The sequence below is a fragment of the Halichoerus grypus genome, chromosome 7 (assembly GCF_964656455.1).
Source record: "Halichoerus grypus chromosome 7, mHalGry1.hap1.1, whole genome shotgun sequence".
NCBI classification, from domain to species: Eukaryota; Metazoa; Chordata; class Mammalia; order Carnivora; family Phocidae; genus Halichoerus; species Halichoerus grypus.
This window is the reverse complement of record NC_135718.1, coordinates 94,860,625-94,881,117: the sequence shown is the minus strand read 5'-3', so window position 1 is coordinate 94,881,117 and position 20,493 is coordinate 94,860,625. Positions and strand designations below refer to the sequence as shown.

Below are 20,493 nucleotides of genomic sequence, written 5' to 3'. Positions count from 1 at the left end.
GGAGGTGCATGCATGTGCACACACACTCATCTATATTAAATCATGGAGGGCACACACTGTCTCTGGGTAAGACCTACAATCACTGTACCCCTCAGCACACCCTGTCATCCTTGGTAGACTTCTTTCCATCACCTGAATGAGAGTTTATGGGCTGGAGTTATCATTTAAAGCATGTCAGGAGTTTTATAAAAGTCCAAATGAAGATGTTCCTCTTTATCAAAATATATGTACTGAACTTTCACTGGATAAATGAAACTACTTTCTCTTATTGGATCCTCTCAGCGTGGAAATGAATCATCTCCTTTTTAACTACATGTATGAAAAAACACCTTGAAGATTATATTAGGAAGAGGCAAAAATATAAATAAATAAAACCGGACAAGCCTGGAGCCCTCTGTACCATCACAGGGTAAGGAAGTGCTCAAAAGATCCAAGGATGAGGGCATTTCCAAGGGATAGAGAGGAAGCCTGAAAGAGTTCCGAGCACCCAAAGTGGGAATAATTTAAGGAACAAAATAAATAACATAGAATGGGATTATACCAACAGTGTAAAATAAATATCCAAGAGATCTACCGATACAAATAAGTGATTGAACAATAAATCTGGGGAGTGAAGGGTTACATGTTCCTAACTGAAAAATGCCACATAATAAATTTGGCTACTCCCCAGTCCAGGAGTTGTTGAGTGTGGGGATTTTGGACTTAATGCCCAACTTACAAATTTATGTGTGGAAAAGAAAAAACAATAACTTTACAGTGAATAAACCTGGCAATCTCTCCTTGAGCCAAGTGATCAGGATTAACAGCAAGTAATGTGGACATGTTCACCTTCATGTGATGAAAACTTCACCTCTGTGATACTCTTTCCCCAAACCCATAATCAGTCTAATCATGAAAAAAAGTCAGACACACCCAAAGTAAGGGACATTCTACAAAACACCTGACCAGTACTCTTTAAATCTGTCAAGGTCATGGGTTCTGATCCAGGATGGTGACATAGGAGCTTCCGAATTCGCCTCCTCCGCAGACATACCAAATCTACAGCTACACATGGAATAATTCCCTTTGAAGGAAATCCAGAAATGAACTGAGCACAACCACCACACATCAGGCAAAAGAGAAAAAAGTCACACTGATATGGTGGGAAAGACAGAGACACACTCCCGCCATAAAACCCCACATGGGCACAGCACTGAACAATGAGGAGGGAACACACAACTCTCAGCTTCACCCTGAGGAGCAAGGTTCGGACCCAACATCTAACACCCCAACTTCCAATCATTGCACCTGAGGGACAGGCCTCCAAAACACTTAGCTCTGAAAGCTAACAAGGCTTGCATCCCTGAGGCCCACAAGACTATGGCAAACAAAGAAACAGTTCTTAATGCGCCCATGAGGACCTACCATGGTTCACTCCCCCTCACCCCCGAGTTTCAGAGCATAGGAAGCAGACAGAAATACCTATTTCCCAATCTTTCCCAAAAGAGACCAATTTGCATATCTTAAAAATACAGCCTGAGGGTCAGGTACCTAATTTGTCATACATCTAGGGGCTTATTGCAATCCTCTCTGCACACATGGAAGGCTGGTGTGTACCACCTTCGTATTCTTCCTCTATCTAGCTCCAGGCAGCCTATGTCTCCCTGAACAATTCCTTCCAACATCAACAGAAGACACATTCTTCCGAAGTGCATGTGGAACACTCTTTGGACAGATCATATGTTAGGCCACTAAAAACAGTCTTACCGCATTCAAGGAAACTGAAATCCAAAAGCACCTTCTCCAACCTCAATGGTATAAAACTAAAAACCAATTACAAGAAGAAAACTGGAAAATTCACAAATATGTGGGGTTAAAACAACATGCTACCAAACAACCAATGGGTCAAAAAAAGGAATTAAAAGAGAAATAAAATAACTGTAGACAAATGAAAATGGAAATCCAGCATAACAAAGCTTATGGGATGCAGCAAAAACAGTTCCAGGAGGGAAGTTCATATACATAAACAACTACATTAGGAAACGAGAAAGAGTTCAAATAAAGAAACCTAACTTTACACCTCAAGGAACTAGAAAAAGAAGAACAAACTAAACCAAAAGGAAATAACAAAGATCAGGGCAGAAATAAATGAAAGAAACTAAGACAATCAAAATGATCAAGAAAACTAAGAGCTGGTTTTTTCAAAAGATAAACAAAATACATAAACCTTTAGCCACACTTTAGATAGACAAGAAAAAGAGGGAGAGGACTCAAATAAATAAAATTAGAAACGAAAGAGGAGACGTTACAATTGATACCATGTAAATACAAAGGATCAAAAGAGACCACTATGAACAACTATACACGTTTCGCCTGATATCCAGAAGTGAGTGTTCCTATGAAATCTTTCACAAATCTAAACGGCATAAAGAAGCAATTTCCATTAATTTACATGAAAAAAATCTTGAGTATTCCCAGACCCAAAAATTAACCTCTCTTAGACTTTTCTGATACCATCTTGCTAATGGATGCACAAAATAAATCAAGATAAATCACAGATGCTCGCAGACACAGTTCAAAGCTACAGCGGCTTAATGGGAGAGGCTGAATGCCATTCTTGGGGCAGGAGCTAGGTGGCGCCACTTTCACCGTTTGGGGTGGCACTGCCTCTACAAAGGCTCGACGCAAAATGAATGCTGAATGCGTTCACTTTGTTTTTTCCTAAGAGCAAAACTCCTGTTCGAATTCCTTCCAGTTAGTGAAAACAAGTACCAATGTAGGCCATTTGTCAAAGTGAAGCGGAGTAACAAGAATTTTTCAACAGCAGGTGATACCTGTACCAACAAATTGGACAACCTACTAAAGATGGATAAATTCCCAGAAACATACAACCTACCAAGACTGCCTTGTGAAAAAACAGAAAACCTGAACAGATTGATTACTAGTAAGGAGACTGAATCAGTAACGAAAATCCTCCTGACAAATAAGAGTCCAGGACCCGATGGCTTCACTGATGAATTCTACCAAACATTTAAAGAAGAATCAATATCGATCCTTCCAAAACTCTCCCAAAAAACAGAAGAGAAGACATTTCAAAACTCAGTATATGAGGCCAGCATTACCCTAATACCAAAATCAGACAAGGACACCACAAGAAAAGAAAATTACATACTAATATCTCAGATGAACACAGATGCAAAAATCCTCAAGAAATCATTAGCAAACTGAACTCAGAATACATTAATAGGGCCAAACATCATGATAAAATGGGATTTATTCCAGGGATGCAAGGATGAATCAACATCCACAAGCAATATGATACACCACATTAACAAAATGAAAGATAAAAATTCATATGATCAGGGGCGCCTGGGTGGCTCAGATGGTTAAGCGTCTGCCTTCGGCTCAGGTCATGATCCCAGGGTCCTGGGATCAAGCACCACGTTGGGCTCCCTGCTTTGCGGGGAGTCTGCTTCTTCTCTCATTCTTCCCCTCCCCCTCTGGCTTGTGCTCTCTCTCTCTTTCGCAAATGAATAAATAAAATCTTTTTTAAAAAAATCATATAATCATCTCAATAGATGCAGAAAAGTCATCTGGCAAAATTCAACATCCATTCATGATAAAAACTCTGAACACACTGGGTGTAGGGAGAATGATTCTCAACATAATAAAAGCTATGACAAGAGCACAGCTAACATCATACTTAATGTGAAAGCTGAAAGTTCTCCCTCTAAGGGCAGGAAGAAAGAAGATAAAGATGCCCACTCTCACCACTTTTATTCAACACAGTACTGGAAGTCCTAACACGAGCAGTTAGGGAAGAAAAATAAATAAAATCAAAAAGGAAGAAATAAAACAGTCTCTCTTTGCAGATGACATGGTATTATATAGGGAAAACCCCAAAGACTTCACCAAAAAACTGCTAGATCTAATCGGCAAATTTAGTAAATTATCAGGATACAAAGTCAATATACAAAAATCAGTTCCATTTCTATAAACTAAAAACAAGCTATCATAAAGATAACTTAAGAAAAAAAATCCCATTTGCAATTGCATGAAAAAGAACAAAATGCCCAGGAAGAAACTTAACCAAGGAAATGAAACATTTGTATACCAAGCACTACAAGACATTGATGAAAGAAACTGTAGAAGACATAAATAAATGGAAAGACACTCCAGGCTCATGGACTGAAAGAATAATATTGTTACAATGCCCATATTACCCAAAGCAATCTATAGATTTGATATAATCACTATCAAAATTCCAATGGCATTTTTCACAGAAATAGAAAAAGTAATCCTAAAACTTGCATGAAACCAGAAAAGACCCTGAATAGCCAAAGCAATCTTAAGAAAGAAGAAAAAAGTTGGAGGCATCACGCTTCCCGATTTCAAACTAAATCACGAAGACTGAGTAATCAAAACAATATACTATTGGCATAAGAACAGACACAGAGATTGGTGGAACAAAAGAGAGATCCTAAAAGTTAAACCCATACAAAAATGCAACAAAGGAGTTAAGAATATATGGTGGGGAAAGGACAGTCCTTAAAATAAACAGTGTTGGGAGAACTGAAGAGCCACAGGCAAAAGAATTAGACTGAATCTCTATCTCACACCATACAACCAAAATCAACTCAACATGGGTAAAGGTTTGAATTTAAGACCTGAAACCAAGCTCTTAGAAGAATACATAGAGAATAAGCCCTTGACGTCAGTCTTGGCAATGTCTTCTTGGATTTGACATCAAAGCAAATGCAACAAAAACAATAATAAACACGTAGACAACATCAAAATAAAAGGCTTCTGCAAAGCAAAGGAAACCACCAACAATAAAAAGGCAACCTACCATATGGGAGAAAATATTTGTAAATCACATACCTGATAAGGGGTTAATACCCAAAATATATAAAGAACTCATACAACAGCGAAAAAAAAAAATTCAATTAAATGGCCAACAGATACACGAAAAGTTGCTCAACAGCACTAACCATCAGGGAAGTGTAAATCAAAACCACAACTGAGATACCACCTCACACCTGTAAGAATGGCTATCATCAAAAAGACAAGAGATAACATGTGTTAGCAAGGATGTAGATAAAATGGAATATTTGTGCACCAGTGGTAGGAATGTAAATCAGTGTAGCCACTGTGGAAAACAGTATTGAGGTTCTTCAAAAAATTAAAAATAGAACCACCATATGACCCAGCAATCCCACTTCTGGATATATGTCCAAAGAAAATGAAAACAGGATATCAAAGAGATATCTGCCTTTCCATGTTCGCTGCATGATTATTCACAAGAGCCAAGATGTCGAAATGACCTAAGTTTCTATCAATGGATGAATAAAGAAGATGTGATGAGAAAAAAGGAAATCCTGCCATTTGTAACCACATGGATGCACCTAGAAGGCATTATGCTAAGTAAAAAAGCCAGACAGAGGATGACAAATACTTTATATGTGAAATCTAAAAAAAAAAAGGTCCAACTCATGGTAACAGGGAGCAGAAACGTGGTCACCTGCCAGGGGTGGGGGTGGGGGGCAAACAGGGAGAGGTTGGTAAAAGGGTACAAACTTTCATCAATAAGAATAAGGTCTGAGGATCTAATGTATAACATGGTGACTATAGCTGATAACGCTGTTACATAATTAAAATTTGCCAAGACAGTAGAACTTAAATGTCCTCACACACACAGAGAAAGATAAATATGTGAGGCACTGGATGTCTTCATTAACTTGATGGTGGAAATCCTTTCACAATGTACGTATATCAAATTATCATAATGTTCACTTTAAATATCTTACAATTTAATAGTCAATTATACCTCAGTAGAGCTAAAAAAAAAAAACAACTGTCAAGGTCATGAAAAATGAGGAAAGCCTAAGATGCTGTCACAGACCAGAGGCTGACTAAGGACACATGACAACTAAATGCAATGTGTTATCTTGGATTGGATCCTGGAACACAAAAAGGACAATTTAAAGGGGCGCCTGGGTGGCTCAGTTGGTTAAGCGACTGCCTTCGGCTCAGGTCATGATCCTGGAGTCCCTGGATCGAGTCCCGCATCGGGCTCCCTGCTCGGCAGGGAGTCTGCTTCTCCCTCTGACCCTCCCCCTTCTCATGTGCTCTCTCTCTCATTCTCTCTGTCTCAAATAAATAAATAAAATCTTTAAAAAAAAAAAAAAGGACAATTTAAAAACATATAATTCTATTGAAGTCTGGAGTTTGGAATTCGACATTAAGGGACACCTGAAATTGGGTGAGAGATGTACAGGAAATGCCTTTACTATCTTTGTAACTCTTCCACAAATCCAGAGTTATTCCAAAATAAGTTTATTTAAAAAAAAAAAAAAGATGTATTAGAAATCATATAGGACAGACTTTAAGCAACGTGTGCACGTGTCATGGATTAAAGCAGGAAGATCACAGAAAATGAAAAAAGTTTGAAAACAGACAAGTCAGGAAGTTATAGTGGAGATTCTTAATGATCAAGACTGGCAGGTGTTTAAGAGGATTTTGGTAGTTTTGACACATTCCCTGCTGCCGAGTGTCCTAGAGTCTCTGATCAAGTGCACTCAGCCAGAGTAGGGCGAAGGCTAAATAATGAACCAGAGATTTCAGTGAGGCAACAAGTCAGACCAAAGTACTTGGGGAAAATTCAAAAGGTAATGTTCTCCTCTTGACTCATTAAAACTAAGACATATAGAAATGAAAACCAAAACAAAATTCACTGTAAACAGCATTACACATTGGAAGAGGTCAATAAAGTGACCAGGAAACCACCATTTTCCAGTCTTAAAAAAACGTCAATGGAGCCTCAACCTGTGGATGGGGTAGAGGGAGCCTTGTCTATTAGCTTCTCTGTCTGACACCTAGTCAGTAGTTTTCATTGACTTCTCGTTGCATTTCATGTCTGTTGCATTTATCTGGCAAGTAGCATATGCCACTGCATTCTTTCACTTACCTGTGTAGATCCTGCCTCCCTAAGCACATATTCATTCATTCCACTCTTTCAATAGTCAAGTCAATAAATACTGGATGTCCATCAAGCACTGGGTTAGGCATTAAGGGTGCATTGTCATGAATAAGACACTGATATTGTCCTCAAACTTTCCACTGAGAGCCAAAAATAAACAATACGTAATTAAAAAAAAAAAGTGTGTTCAGTGCTATAAAACAGACACCTACCCACAATGCCTGTACCCAGAAGGGACACCTAACGAAGACTTAGGTTTAGAGATGACCACATTTAAGTTGAGTTCTTTTTTTTTTTTTTAAGATTTATTTATTTATTTGAGAGAGGAGCAGGAAGGGGCAGAGGGAGAGAATCTTCAAGCAGACTCTGAGCTGAGTGCAGAGCCCCACGCAGGGCTCGATCCCACAACCCATGAGATCATGATCCGAGCCAAAACCAAGAGTTGGACGCTTAACCAACTGAGCCAACCAGGAGCCCCTAAATTGAGTTCTGAAGGACTAAACCATAAGCAATCTGAGGTCAAAGGTCCAATCATATGCATTTAAGCCTTCCCAAGCCTGGGGCTCAGTTCCTTGCAGAGAGCAGAACTGTAATGTCTGTGATTATGATCATAATAATATTGATAATATGGATCAAGATAATAATAAATTGGGCCAAGATACGATGATGAACAGGGCAGAATTCCAACTCTCAAGGAGTTTTTGGAATTTTCCTTGCTCATCCTTGTACCCACTGTGCCAATCACAATTACAGGGACATCCCTGGCATTCGATAAAGGTTTGCTGAATGGATGAGCTTGCTCAGGCCCCTCACATTCAACCAAGCACCAAGTCCCGTGAACTCTTATTTCACAACATTTCTTGCATCTGCCCCTCCTCAATTTTTCTACTTCTACCACATTCTTTCGTTACTTCCCACCTCTACCACTAAGAGAGACTAACGCTGGTTTCCCCAATTGCAGGCTCTCATTCCTCAACACGGCAGATTTTCTGAAATGTGGACTTGCTGAATTCAAACATCTTCCCTTTGGTTGCAGAATGAAGCCCAACCCCTTCAGGACCCAGGAAGCCAATCCCAGGGAGATGATAAGTACGAGTCAGCCACATGAACACAACAGTGACAGAGGACATCACAGACCAAGGTCCATGGACTAGAGAGAATTGAATAGGAGAAGCACATTCTGAGGACAAATAGCCAGACATAAGCAGGAAGCAAGGGGAAGGGCACTATATACATTTTACTTTTTTTTAAAATAAACTATCATGGAAATAATGATATACATAAGGTGTACAAATCTTCAGTGTATAGTTCTTTTTTTTAAGATTTTATTTATTTGTCAGAGAGAGAGAGACAGAGCACAAGCAGAGGGAGAGGCAGAGAGAGAGGGAGAAGCAGATTCCCCTCTGAGCAAGGAGCCCAATGCGGCACTCGATCCCAGGACCCTGGGATCATGACCTGAGCTGAAGGGAGACGCTTAACCAACTGAGCCACCCAGGTGTCCCCAGTGCAGATTTCAATAAATGTTACTTTGTAGCCATATCCTAAAAAAAGAGACAGAACAATATTGGCCCCCCAGGAGCCTCCCTAGTTCCTATCTTACCTGTAAAGGTAATCACTATATTCGTCATTTAGCTTTGCCTGTTTTTTTCACATAAACAGAATCAGTCTCTGTCTTCCTTCACTTATTACTGTGTCTGAAAGAGTCATCCACATTATTGCATATACAGGTATACACTCCTAGCGGAAGTTATGAGAGTTACAGATGTTCCTCATTTTAATCAACACTTGTTATTGTCAATCATTTTAATTTCAGCCATTCTTGTGGTTGTATAATAATGTATGATTTTAACTGTTTACTTTCTTGAGGACTGATAACATCAAGAACCTTATCATACATTTGATGGCTTGGCTATATTCTTGTGAAGTTCTTGTTTAAATGTCTTGCTCACTTTTGGGGGGCTGTCTGTTGCTATTGATTTGTAGATGCTTTTTATATATTCTGGATACAAACTCTTTGTCAGAGTGTGTGTTGGAAATATATCTTGTTTTGTGATTTGCCTTTTCATTCTCTTAATGGAGTCTTTTACTGTCAAAATTACTTAATTTTACTGTAGTCCAGTTTATTAATAACAAGAGACTGGGACTATTAAAATTGCTTAAGAATATTTTTCTCTAGTCCAAGTTGATGAAGATTTTTTTATTATATCATTTTCTAGAAGCCTCATTGTTTCAGTTTCTAATTTAGATCTATAACCTACATTAAACTGATTTTTGTGTATGGCATAAAAGAGAAATCAAGATCCATTTTTAATTCTGATGTACAACTGACCCAGAACCATTTTTTAAAAAGCCATCTTTTTCCAAATGCCCTTCTGTGCCTGCCACTTTTGTCATAAATCAAGTACCTGTCAATAATAAAGCATATACACAGGTCTGCCTCTGCATTCTCTATTCTGTCAACTGATCTACTTGTTTATCCCTGCACCAATACCACACTGCTTTAATTAGTCTAGTTTATAATAAGTTTTGATATATGGAAGCAGTCTTCTAACTTCATTCTTCTTCATCAAGATTATGTGGGCTATTCTTGGCCATTTGTATTCCCATATAATTTTTAGAATCATTTTCAACACATATGCACACACACAAACTTGTTGGGATTTATTTGGAATTGTATCTGTGCTCTGGCTCAATCTGGGGAGAATTAAAAAGAGGCCTTACCTGTTTCTTTAAGTATCTGGTATTTGAATGCTAATGTAAATGGTAAAGATTTTTAGTTTTATGTTGGAATAATTTTTTTCTAATTTGATTTTGCATATTGACCTTGTAGACAGTGGCTAAATCCAGTGATAAATCCAGGGACGTTATTAATTCATTAGGTATATCAGTGGCTTTTTTGGATTTTCAAACGTACATACTCATGTCATCTGCTAATAATGACAATTTTATTACTTCCTTTTCAATACTTATTTCTTTTTCTTGCTTTCTTGCATTGGCTATGACCTCCTGTACAATGCTGAATAGAAGTCATGATAGTGGACATCTCCATCACACTCACAATCTGTGCAAATAATTTTTCAGTATTTCACCATTAACTGTGATTTAAGCCTGTATCAGAATAATAAAGTTTCCTTTTATTTCCACTTTGTTGAGATTTTATCACGCTTGGGTATAGAAGTTTATCATATGATTTTTCTTCATCTATTGAGATAATCATTTGGCTTTACTCTATCATTCTGTTAATGTGATAAATTACATCAATTGATTTTCAAATTTTATAGCAACTTTGCATTACTGAAATAAATTCAAGTTTGTTATAATACATCATCATTACATATGACATTACTTATTTTTTTTAATTTTATTATGTTATGTTAGTCACCATACAATACATCATTAGTTTTTGATGTAGTGATCCATGATCCATTGTTTTCGTATAACACCCAGTGCTCCATGCAGTACGTGCTCTCCTTAATACCCATCACCAGGCTAACCCATCCCCCTGCCCTCCCCTCTAAAACCCTGTTTGTTTCTCAGAGTCCATAGTCTCTCATGGTTCATCTCCCCCTCTGATTTCCCTCCCTTCATTTTTCCCTTCCTTCTCCTAATGTCCTCCATGCTATTCCTTATGTTCCACAAATAAGTGAAACCATATGATAATTGACTTTCTCTGCTTTACTTATTTCAATTAGCATAATCTCCTCCAGTCCCATCCATGCTGATATAAAAGTTGGGTATTCATCCTTTCTGATGGCTGAGTCATATTCCATTGTATATATGGACCACATCTTCTTTATCCATTCATCTGTTGAAGGGCATCTCGGCTCTTTCCACAGTTTGGCTATTGCGGACATTGCTGCTATGAACATTGGGGTGTATATGGCCCTTCTTTTCACTACATCTGTGTCTTTGGGGTAAATACCCAAGAGTGCAATTGCTGGGTCATAGGGTAGCTCTATTTTTAAATTTTTGAGGAACCTCCACACTGTTTTCCAAAGTGGCTGTACCAACTTGCATTCCCACCAACAGTGTAAGAGGGTTCCCCTTTCTCCACAACCTCTCCAACATTTGTTGTTTCTTTCCCTGTCCATTTTTGCCATTCTAACTGGTGTAAGGGGTATCTCAATGTGGTTTTGATTTGAATTTCCCTGATGGCCAATGATGATGAACATTTTTTCATGTGTCTGTTAGCCATTTGTATGTCTTCTTCAGAGAAGTGTCTTTTCATATCTTATTTTTTTAACTGTATTTTATCCTTATCTAAACAAGTCCTTCAAAGGCAGTGTTCTTGTGCTACTTCGCATTTTCCTGCATTATTCCTAACACTGTAATCATATTATAACTGTATTTCTAAAGCCGTAACCATCTTGAGGGAGGGACTCTGCTCTAGTCTTTGTATATTCTCCACCATTTGGAACACAGTATATGTCATGTAAATGCTTGTTACATGAAAGTCCTCGTCATCTCCTAACAAAGTGTCTTTCACATAAAAGGCACCTGCAAGGTGTGCCTCGGTGGCACAGTCGATTAAGCTCAGGTCGGGTCATGATCTCAGGGTCATGAGAAAGAGCCCCACACTGGGCTCTGTGCTGCGCCCAGAGTCTGCTTAAGATTCTCTTTCTCTCTTCCTCTGCCCCTCCCCCGCTCCCGCGCCCATGTCTCTCAAATAAATAAATAAATAAAATCTTAAAAAAAAGGCACCCGCAATAAATATCTGTTGCCAAGTCCCACCATCTCCAGGTAACTCCTTCTGGTATTGCTGGATCAGACCTAAGAACTTATGGGCAGGAGTACAGTCATAGCTCAAGTCAAAGAGTAGAGTCACAAGGCTCAGTGTCTGCTTTAGGGAATAAAGAACCCTATGTATCACCCGGTGGCTAGGACATCCAGTCCCATGATACCACATCAGGCAGTTCAACTTGGGCCCACTTCATATGTTAGACAGCAGTGAGATTTTCCAATGTGATTAATTCTACCTAGGAAAGGGGCCATGTTCTTCATTTTTTTCCCCCATAAGCTCTGCTTAAGGGCTTGATCTGGGAGGTTAGAAATTGGGCTCATGTTTCTGTTTGTGAGAAAAATAAAAATGTATTTTTTTGGTTTTAAAAAAAAAGTCTATCTCTTAAAAATCACATTTTGGCATTTCAACTGTTCCTGAACATTCATTGTTGTATTCTAAACTCTTGCAACACAATCTATGTGGGTGTGAATCTTAGACAATTCAGTAACTTCACGTGTCCCCAGTATATGCACTGGAAACAACATTCCTGGGCGGATATCTTAGCCACAAGCCTACCTCTGCCTGATCTGCCCTCTATCAGTCAAGTCAGTATAAAAACATAACAAAAGCTCCATCACATTTCTTGATCTTTGGAGCTAAAATAGAAGAACTGAAATCTGTTATCCAAACTTAAACCCGAGACAGACACAGAAGTCTGCAAAGAGAGGTAAAAACTTCTAGAGAAACTGGACAGAAATTGGTATATGGCTATTATATGGAAGAAGGAAGCAAACAGAAATCTTATGTCCAATTGTCTTGAGCTTCTCAAATTGAATATGTTACATATGATATGTCTTAGCCGATGATTACCTCAAAATAAATCAATAAGCCACACCCAACAGAGTTCAAAGAATCCAAGGTTCTTCAAAATAAACTGAAATATCAACCCACAGTGAGAGAAGTCCATTAGTGGAATTAATATTTGCTACCTGGATAATGGACACAACATGAGGTCCATTAGAACACACTCCAGAGACATCTAAATTTCTATTCCTTGACCGGTGACAGAATCCTGCCTCAGGCTAGGCTTTGTCTGCTCGATCTAAAATCATAGGAAATAATCCTGTTAAGTGTTCTTAAACATTTGCCAGAGTAAAATTATTCTTTAACACATAAATTGAACAATAATACATAAAGATAGAAAAGAATATTTTCTGTTTGTTTGTTCACTTGATTTTTCATGGAACACTCTAAAGATTCATTCCCTTAGGTTGAACTGTCTTTGGTACTTTACTGATCTGCTCTGTGGGGTATAACACTTTCACAAATTCGTTCTGTGGGACACAAATGGCATTACATAATATAAGCCTAGACCACAGTGACCAAGTCTGCTCCAATCCATTTATTATTTGCTCCTCATGTGAATAATTTATTCCAGGAGGCAAGTGGGCACTGGTCGTTTATTTACTATTCACCGGTAACATAAACTGCATTTAAGCAGGTGCATATTCACACTTAGAGGAGACAATTTTTTTAATTGACCTAAACCAAGTAAGATACTAAGGCTCACTGCAAGTGTGAACATTAAGGATTCTACCTTTTATTCTTTACAAATTCTCTCCTCTGCTCTCTCTTCCCATTTTAAATAGGCTTTCTGAGCCATCATGCGGGTAAATGAAATACTGCTCCACTTGATTCCACCAGCACAGAACTGGGAAGGAAAGCAGGGGCTGGGGACGGGGTAAGGAGCTGTTCTTGGCTAGCAGAGCCTGCGGAGAGTGGGAAGAAGAAGCATCAGGCTCAGAATGGCCAGGCAGGGCACAATCAGGGTCCTACAGAACAGACTAGAAGCCAGGCAAAGGCAGCCTGACAGGCCCGGGATAGTGAGCTGGCCCTGCTGGCCAAAGGACCCACATACTCTGGGTCCAGGCCTATAATGCAGGCAGGCTGATCTCAAATGTGACACCTGGAAGCTCTCTGGGTGGAGTGTAAGGACTCAGCCAGAGGGCTAGCTAACACCTAAGAAACAACCACACCTCTAGGTACTGCGCGTTGAACCCGTAATAAAGCCACACGTGGTGCTAGGTGCTTTATGTGTTGTGGTCACCCTAAGAAGCTGGTCATGGGTGTCCTCTTTCCCTTTCTTCTGGGTCTTGGTCAGATCCCTCTTCCTCATGTCCTTGGAAGCAAGCCTTGGCCTTGAAACTGTCTTTGGCCAATAAACAGGAGTCAAATGGATGTTTCCCTTCTGGGTGGAAACACTGAGAGACTTGACATGATTTACCGTCTTCCCTTTAGCTGCCTTGACAACACGCATCAGGATGGAGCTTCCAGCAGGCCAGGCAACTCACAAGAGGAAATTCCTCTGCTGCTGTAGACTGCATGTTTGTGTTTAAACAAAAGTCGTACGTTGAAACCTCATCCCCAGTAGGCTGGCATTTGCACATGGGGTCTCTAGGAGGTGATTAGGTCATGAAGCTGGCATCCTCATGAACAGGACACTGGCCTTATTAAAGAGTCTCCAGAGAGCTCCCTCCCCCTTTCTACCCTCAGGGGAAGAGCAAAAAGATAGCCATCTAAGAAATAGGAAGCACCCCTCACTAGCCCCCCTGCATCTGCGCATGCTTTGATCTTGGACTTCCTCATCTCTGGAACTGTGAGAAAGCCATGTTCGGTGTTTATAAGCCACTCAATCTCCGGTATTCTGTTACAGCATTCTGAATGGACTGAGAACCTGCCACCCCGCACAGATATGAGATGTGTAAGGTAAAATACTCTTTTGCAGTGTGGAGCCCCCGACGTTATGCAACTGTGCGTCACTGCAACAGACCCACGGACTGTCTCCCTGGATCATCCCAGCAAGCCTGTGATTCCTTTAAGGAGGAATGTGAAGGTACATCCTGTGACTCTGAGTCCTTTGCCTGAGATCACAGAATTAATAAGAGACTGTCTAACCAGAGCCCCACTCTTAACCACACTTTGACAAGAGCTAATTGAGTAAGCAGGAGGGAAAATAAGGCATCCCTAGCTCCGTAAGTGGCATCAGGAAACTTCTACACACATAACTGGCATAAAACCAGGCAACTGAGCAGAGTAGCCTCTGCAACTCTCCAACTTTGTACCTGCGTCCTGTGGGATGATAGTCAAATCATATTACATGGTTCCTCTTAAGGTGACCCAGCCCCAGGGAGGGCTCACAGAACAGGGGTGGGTCGGGGGTTGAAGGAATGGCCCTCTGCTCCTCTTGCTTTGCTAGACCATAATCCTTCACTTTTACGTTACACCTTAAGTAACAGAGGATCCTATAGAACATAAGACTTCCATTGTTTACCAAACCTTCCAAACCAAGACTTCCACTGTTTACCTTCCAAAGCCATGGGCATGATGAGGCAGAATAAGAAGGAAAAGATTCTAAGAACCAAGAGCACTATTCGTAGCCAATAAGAAGACGGTCTATATATGGCCAGCAATTTTACTTTTTCCTGAAATTTCCAAGTGGAGTTCAAAGTGCCGAATTCATGGTACAAACCTTTGTAGCTTCTCATCATGACTTAAGAATGCAAGAATTCCCTCACATGCATTTATTTCTCGGTGGGCATTCATCTTAAGTACTGACCAACAAATGACAGGAAACAGATTCAAAGATGGGCTGTAAGTATTCCTATCCTTGACCAATTCATGTCACTTTTCACTTGTGTGGCCCGGGGATCAGTCCTGGAGCCTTTAAACCAGAGAAGGAGAGATAAATTATCCTCACTTTTAGCTCAGTGGGTGGAAGTATATTCCTTCACTGTCACTTTACAACATGTTACTGGCTTTCAGATTGAGCAATGCCTCCGAAGTCTGGACAGAGTCCATACACTGCCACATTTCATTCCAGGGAATTCCGTTATTGCGATGACTGAGTATGTGTGTCATATGAAGCCATAACTTATTTATGCCCTTAATACTAGATTGGCTTTTTAAAAATCAGCAAAAGAACATAGGCTGTTTTCATGCATATGATCTCCAGTATAGTTATTCATTCATTTTTTAACCTAATAAAAAATGGTGGTCATCCATTTGATTAGACGGATCAAAGGGATTTTTTTTAACTACCCTACATACCCTATATCAGCTTTGAATTTCATATGACGCTCATCACTCACCCTAATCTCTGTGGTGCCACATGTGTTCAGCATGTTGTCTATAATAAAGTAGACATCACATTTGCATGCTTTGCATGGCAAAAATACACTAGGTTACATGTGTTATGGGTTTTTAAATTTCAAATATCTAAACAGAAATTCACATCAAACTACCTGAAACATAGTGTACGCCAACATCTGATATCTATTACAAATACCCCGAGCTTGAATTCAAATAAAATTTATATTTTTATGCTCATTTACTTTTTCCTTGTACTTTCATAAATACTATTTTTCATTTAAAACATAGATGTTTCAAAGAAGCAAGAGAAAATCACAAAAAAATTTCCCTGGAAGCAAAGCCCCCTTTCTAAGTGAAAGCAGGTATAGAGAAAACCATCAGAAACAGAATACCTGTCTCATGGAATGTATTTCAGAAAGCAAACAAAAATGCTGCGTTGATTTAAATAACAAATGAGGTGACTTTTTTTTTTAATGCAATGTTGTCTTTTGGAGCATCTGAGTGAAGAAGCATAGGTCCTCAGATGCTTTTAAACAAGTAGACTTTCCTTTCCTCAGGAGAGGCTGAGCATCCTACACTCACCTAGAAAGGTGAAGCTGCCATGGCCCACCCTAGTATGCCTTAAAACTCAGTGGAAACGTAAAAGTGAGGACCTGCTGAAGTAAAAAGCTGTGCAGTGTCCAAGACTCAGGGAGACCTAGAGAAGGATACACTACTGGTTTCCACTAAGAGAAGAAAGGAAACAGAGCAGCTAAAAGCACAAGATGCAAATGAACACACATTCAGGGAAACTGAAACGGAGATTATTCTCTCACTGCTCTAAGACTGGACCACTCGTCCTGGTACTAACATCAGATTCCAACAGCAAGAGCCAAATTCCATGAAGGTGCTCTTTGTCCCCCTTTAAACTAATAACCACCAGTCCCTATGCTATTTCTGGGGCTTGCATTTTTAAGTGGATTCTGCTGCCTTTCAAACAACTTGTCATCCTAGAAATCAGTTACTTCCATGGTCTTAAGGATCTGAGACATCCTTTTGATACTAGGAAATGGTTCTCTACACCCAAGACAGCCTGTTCCCCAACTCGAAGCTTTAAACTTGAGCTTTCAAGGGACTTAATCGGGCCCTCAGAGAAAAGTCACAGACCTTCCTTTCAGATTGTGGGAGAAATACTCCTTTGCACGCTATCTCCTGGGAAGCTTGTTGTTGCTGCGAAACCCAGGGGAGGAGGAGAAGCGCTTGGGGGGCGGGGGCAGATGGGAGTAGGGTCGGTGCGGCGTAGGAGATGTGTGAGTTTCCGAAGTTCTCCTTATCTTTATGTCATAATTGGAGATGTGACCCAAATACAAGGAAACCGCCACATTCCATTAACAGACTCAATTTGGATTATGCAGCTCCGCGGGAAGAAATAGCATCCTCTCCCGAGCCAGTTGTACTGCACTCTTGAGATAATTCTCTTAGTTTCATTTTAACATCTGGTTTAAGGAGATGCTGACGGGTCAGAGTGGAAACTGTGGATCCACTGAACATCTCTTTAGAGGGACTTCTCCCTTCCAGAATGGCGAGCCCCAGGGACTCAGCTCCGGTGCCTGGAACCCTACCCGCGAAGCGCGCACTCTGGGGAGCGGAGGTCCCGGCTCGCCGGCTCCCCTCTTCCCCCTCGCCGAGTGGCGGTTCCCGGGGAGCAGGGCGGTCCGCTCGCTCTTTCGCCTTTCTCCTCGCAACGCGCACAGCCCTCCCTAGTTGGGCTCAAGTAGAGGATCGCCAACTGCCCATCCCAGAGGACAGGCTGCAGAAAACTCTCCCGGCTCGTGCGCGGACCCAGGCCGGGTCGCCAGCGGCGGCAGCCTCGCGGATTCGCTAATGGGTAGTTTCTGGACGAAGTAACACAGCCCCAAAGACCGTCTATACCCTCTAGAGCCCACCACCGTGCGACGCCGCGATCCTCGGAGCCCCGCTGTGGCAGTTCCCCTTCTCGCTCACCCCGCAGAGGCGCCCCAAGAACGCGGTGCCAATGAACCCTGAGAAAAGCCCGTGGGGGAGGTCGAGGAGCGCGGGGGGCCAGGCAGTGCCGGGAAAGGCACCTCCCCTCCCCTTCCTCCCCGCAGCCCGGTCCTTCCCGTAAAGAGAGTGCAGGAACAGAGGCCCCGGGTCGGAGGGAGGACGCGGGCCGCCCTCGTCCCCGAGTCTGGCCACCTGCCGGGTCCCCCGCGCCCGGCCCCGCCGCCCCGCGCGCGCTCCGGCCACCTCCGGGGCAGGTGCCGGGCCGAGGCCCCGGGGAGCGCGCCGCTCTTACGTGCTCCAGCTTGTCTTTCCTCCGGAGCCAGACGCTGGCGCTGTAGTCCTGCTGCTTGACGCTGCTGTAGAAGTTCGCGCCCACTCGAGTCAGGCTCGGCGAGGGCTCCTTGGGGCGGCTTTTGAGCCTCATCTGCTCGAAGCCCTCGTGGGGGGAGGCCGAGAGCCACTCGTGCTGCCGGATCTCCATCCTGACATGACCAGGCGGCGGCTGGCGCGCAGCGGGCTGGAGGGCGCGCGGGAGGCCGGGCCGGGGCTGTAGGAGGAGCGAGCGGGTGCGGGGGGCGCGGGGAGCCGAGCGCGCGGCCGGGCGGGAGCAGCGCGGCGGGCGGAGGGAGGGCGAGGTGAGGGGGGGTGGAGGAGGTGGGAGAAAGGGGCGGGGGCGAGAGGGACGCAGGGAGGGAGGCAAGGAGGGAGGAGAGTCGGCTCTGGGGAGGCCCGAGTGCCCGCGGCGCGCCGCGGTAGCGGCGACGCCCCCGCCGGCTGCGGTCCGAGCGGGCGCCCCGCACTCCGGCTCCTTGCGGCAGCGGCTGGGACTGGGCCGGCCCGGGGCGGCGGTGGCGGCGGCGGCGGCGGCGCTGGTGGGGTGCGGGTGGGAGGGGCCGCGGCCCGCAGCCAGTCCGAGCCCGCAGGTTGGTGCAGTGAGGAGCCGCGCCGCCCGCCGCGGGGCCGAGGGCTGCGAGCCCGCCGCCGCCCCTCCCGCCGCGCCGGCCCCTCCTCGCGGGGTGGCTGCACCTCTCCGGCTCGCGTCTGTACTGGAAAGCGAGCAGCTGCTGGAGGGGGAGCGCGGTCTCCGCGCCTCCTCCCTCCCGCTGGCCCGGCGCGGGGCTGGATCCCCGGAGAGACTCTTGACACCACCTCTGCCCTTCCCCCACTTGCCCCCAGCTGGCCCGGCTCAGCGGACGCCGCCTGGCCCCGGCTTCACGGCCCCTTGTTCTGAAAGTTCTGAACTTCCCACCTCGGGAGTCCATTTGTCCCACCGCGGGGGCGCAGAGCACAGGGCGCTTGGCAACCCCCCCACACCCGAAAATGGCCACAAGGACAAGTGTTTTCTGGAACCGTGCACACTACTTTCATCTGAGGGCGTAGCGCTGCCAATCCTCCCGAGGGCAGCGGCTGGGCGGGCTGGTTTGCTGGACCCGCTGCTCCCCGGCCCTGGGTGCACTTGGAACCCGGCTGCCCGCGGCGCCCCTGCACCGGACCCAGGGCCTCTCCGCAAACGCCCTGCCTCGACTGTGCGTTCGCGAGGTGCGTGTGGCCCGGGAGCTCTGCAGTTGTTTCTCTACGCTGTCCCTCGACCCCAGGGCCAGGTTTTACTACCCGGAGGGTTTTTGCTGCTTTCCCTCCCGGGCCCAGTCTTAAAACAGCCCGGCGTGATAATTTTCTGGAAATAGGCATGTTAATAGTTAAATCTTAAATCTCTTTATCTTTTGCTGTCTTTGCATTCAGCATCTCAGAACATTTTTTGGTTTTACCGAAAAGCTCGATAACAATTCATGTCAAGGATTTCTCAGGTCCATTTAAAAGCTTGAGAAGTGTGTGAAAGCGGCAGAAATATCTGGGAGATTTTAAAGGGGGGGCACAGAGGGTAAACTGACCTCTCTTCAGCCCTCGGCTGACCTGTTCCCCAAACGTCCAGCTTGGATGATAGTTTCAAAGAAAGTCCGGGTTGGAATGTGATGGTTTTGTGAGGGCAAGGATTGTCTCATATCTTTTCAGAGTCTATTTTTTTTTCAGAGTTTCTATTTAAATAAATGGTATTGCAATAATGGAAATTGAAATAAAATCCTATAGCAGTCAATTTGGGGACCAAGTAACTAAAAAGTAACACACACACACACACACACACACAAAGTTTCTGGTTATTCTAAATTAGTTTTTTTTTTTTTTTTTAAGATTTTATTTATTTATTTGACACAGAGAGAGACAGCGAGAGGGAACACAAGCAGGGGGAGAGGGAGAGGGAGAAGCAGGCTTCCCGCCCAGCAGGGAGCCCGATGCGGGGCTCGATCCCAGGACCCTGGGATCATGACCTGAGCCGAAGGCAATCGCTTAACCAACTGAGCCACCCAGGCGCCCCTAGATTAGTTTTTTTAGGGGCTGAGTCATATGGGTACTATGTACTCTCAACAGATGGGTTTTCTCTAAATCTCACAGTTACTCTGCAAGATGAAAGTTATTAAGCCCATTTTCCAGGTGAGGGAACTGAGACTCAAACAAGTGACACATCAAAGCAAAAATTGGAACCGGATTAAAAGGCTTCCAACACTGTACCTTCCATTGTCTTGTTTCTCATTTTTTGCTATGACAATTTAAACTTCACTGCTTTTGCTTCTTTTTAAAGTATAAACACACGATTGACATGACTACC

The 20,493-nt window shown here is 43.2% G+C and overlaps 1 protein-coding gene across 1 annotated transcript in view; it reads right to left on the bottom strand.

Moving 5' to 3' along the window:
- PLD5 (phospholipase D family member 5) overlaps positions 1-18,339 on the bottom strand; it is a 394,256-nt gene extending 375,917 nt beyond the window's left edge. The window contains exon 1 of the mRNA XM_036115777.2: positions 18,124-18,339. Within this exon, the coding sequence (XP_035971670.1) occupies positions 18,124-18,312 (189 nt within the window). The 5' untranslated portion in view covers positions 18,313-18,339. The remainder of the gene's footprint in view (positions 1-18,123) is intronic.
- Between the last annotated feature and the right edge of the window lie 2,154 nt (positions 18,340-20,493).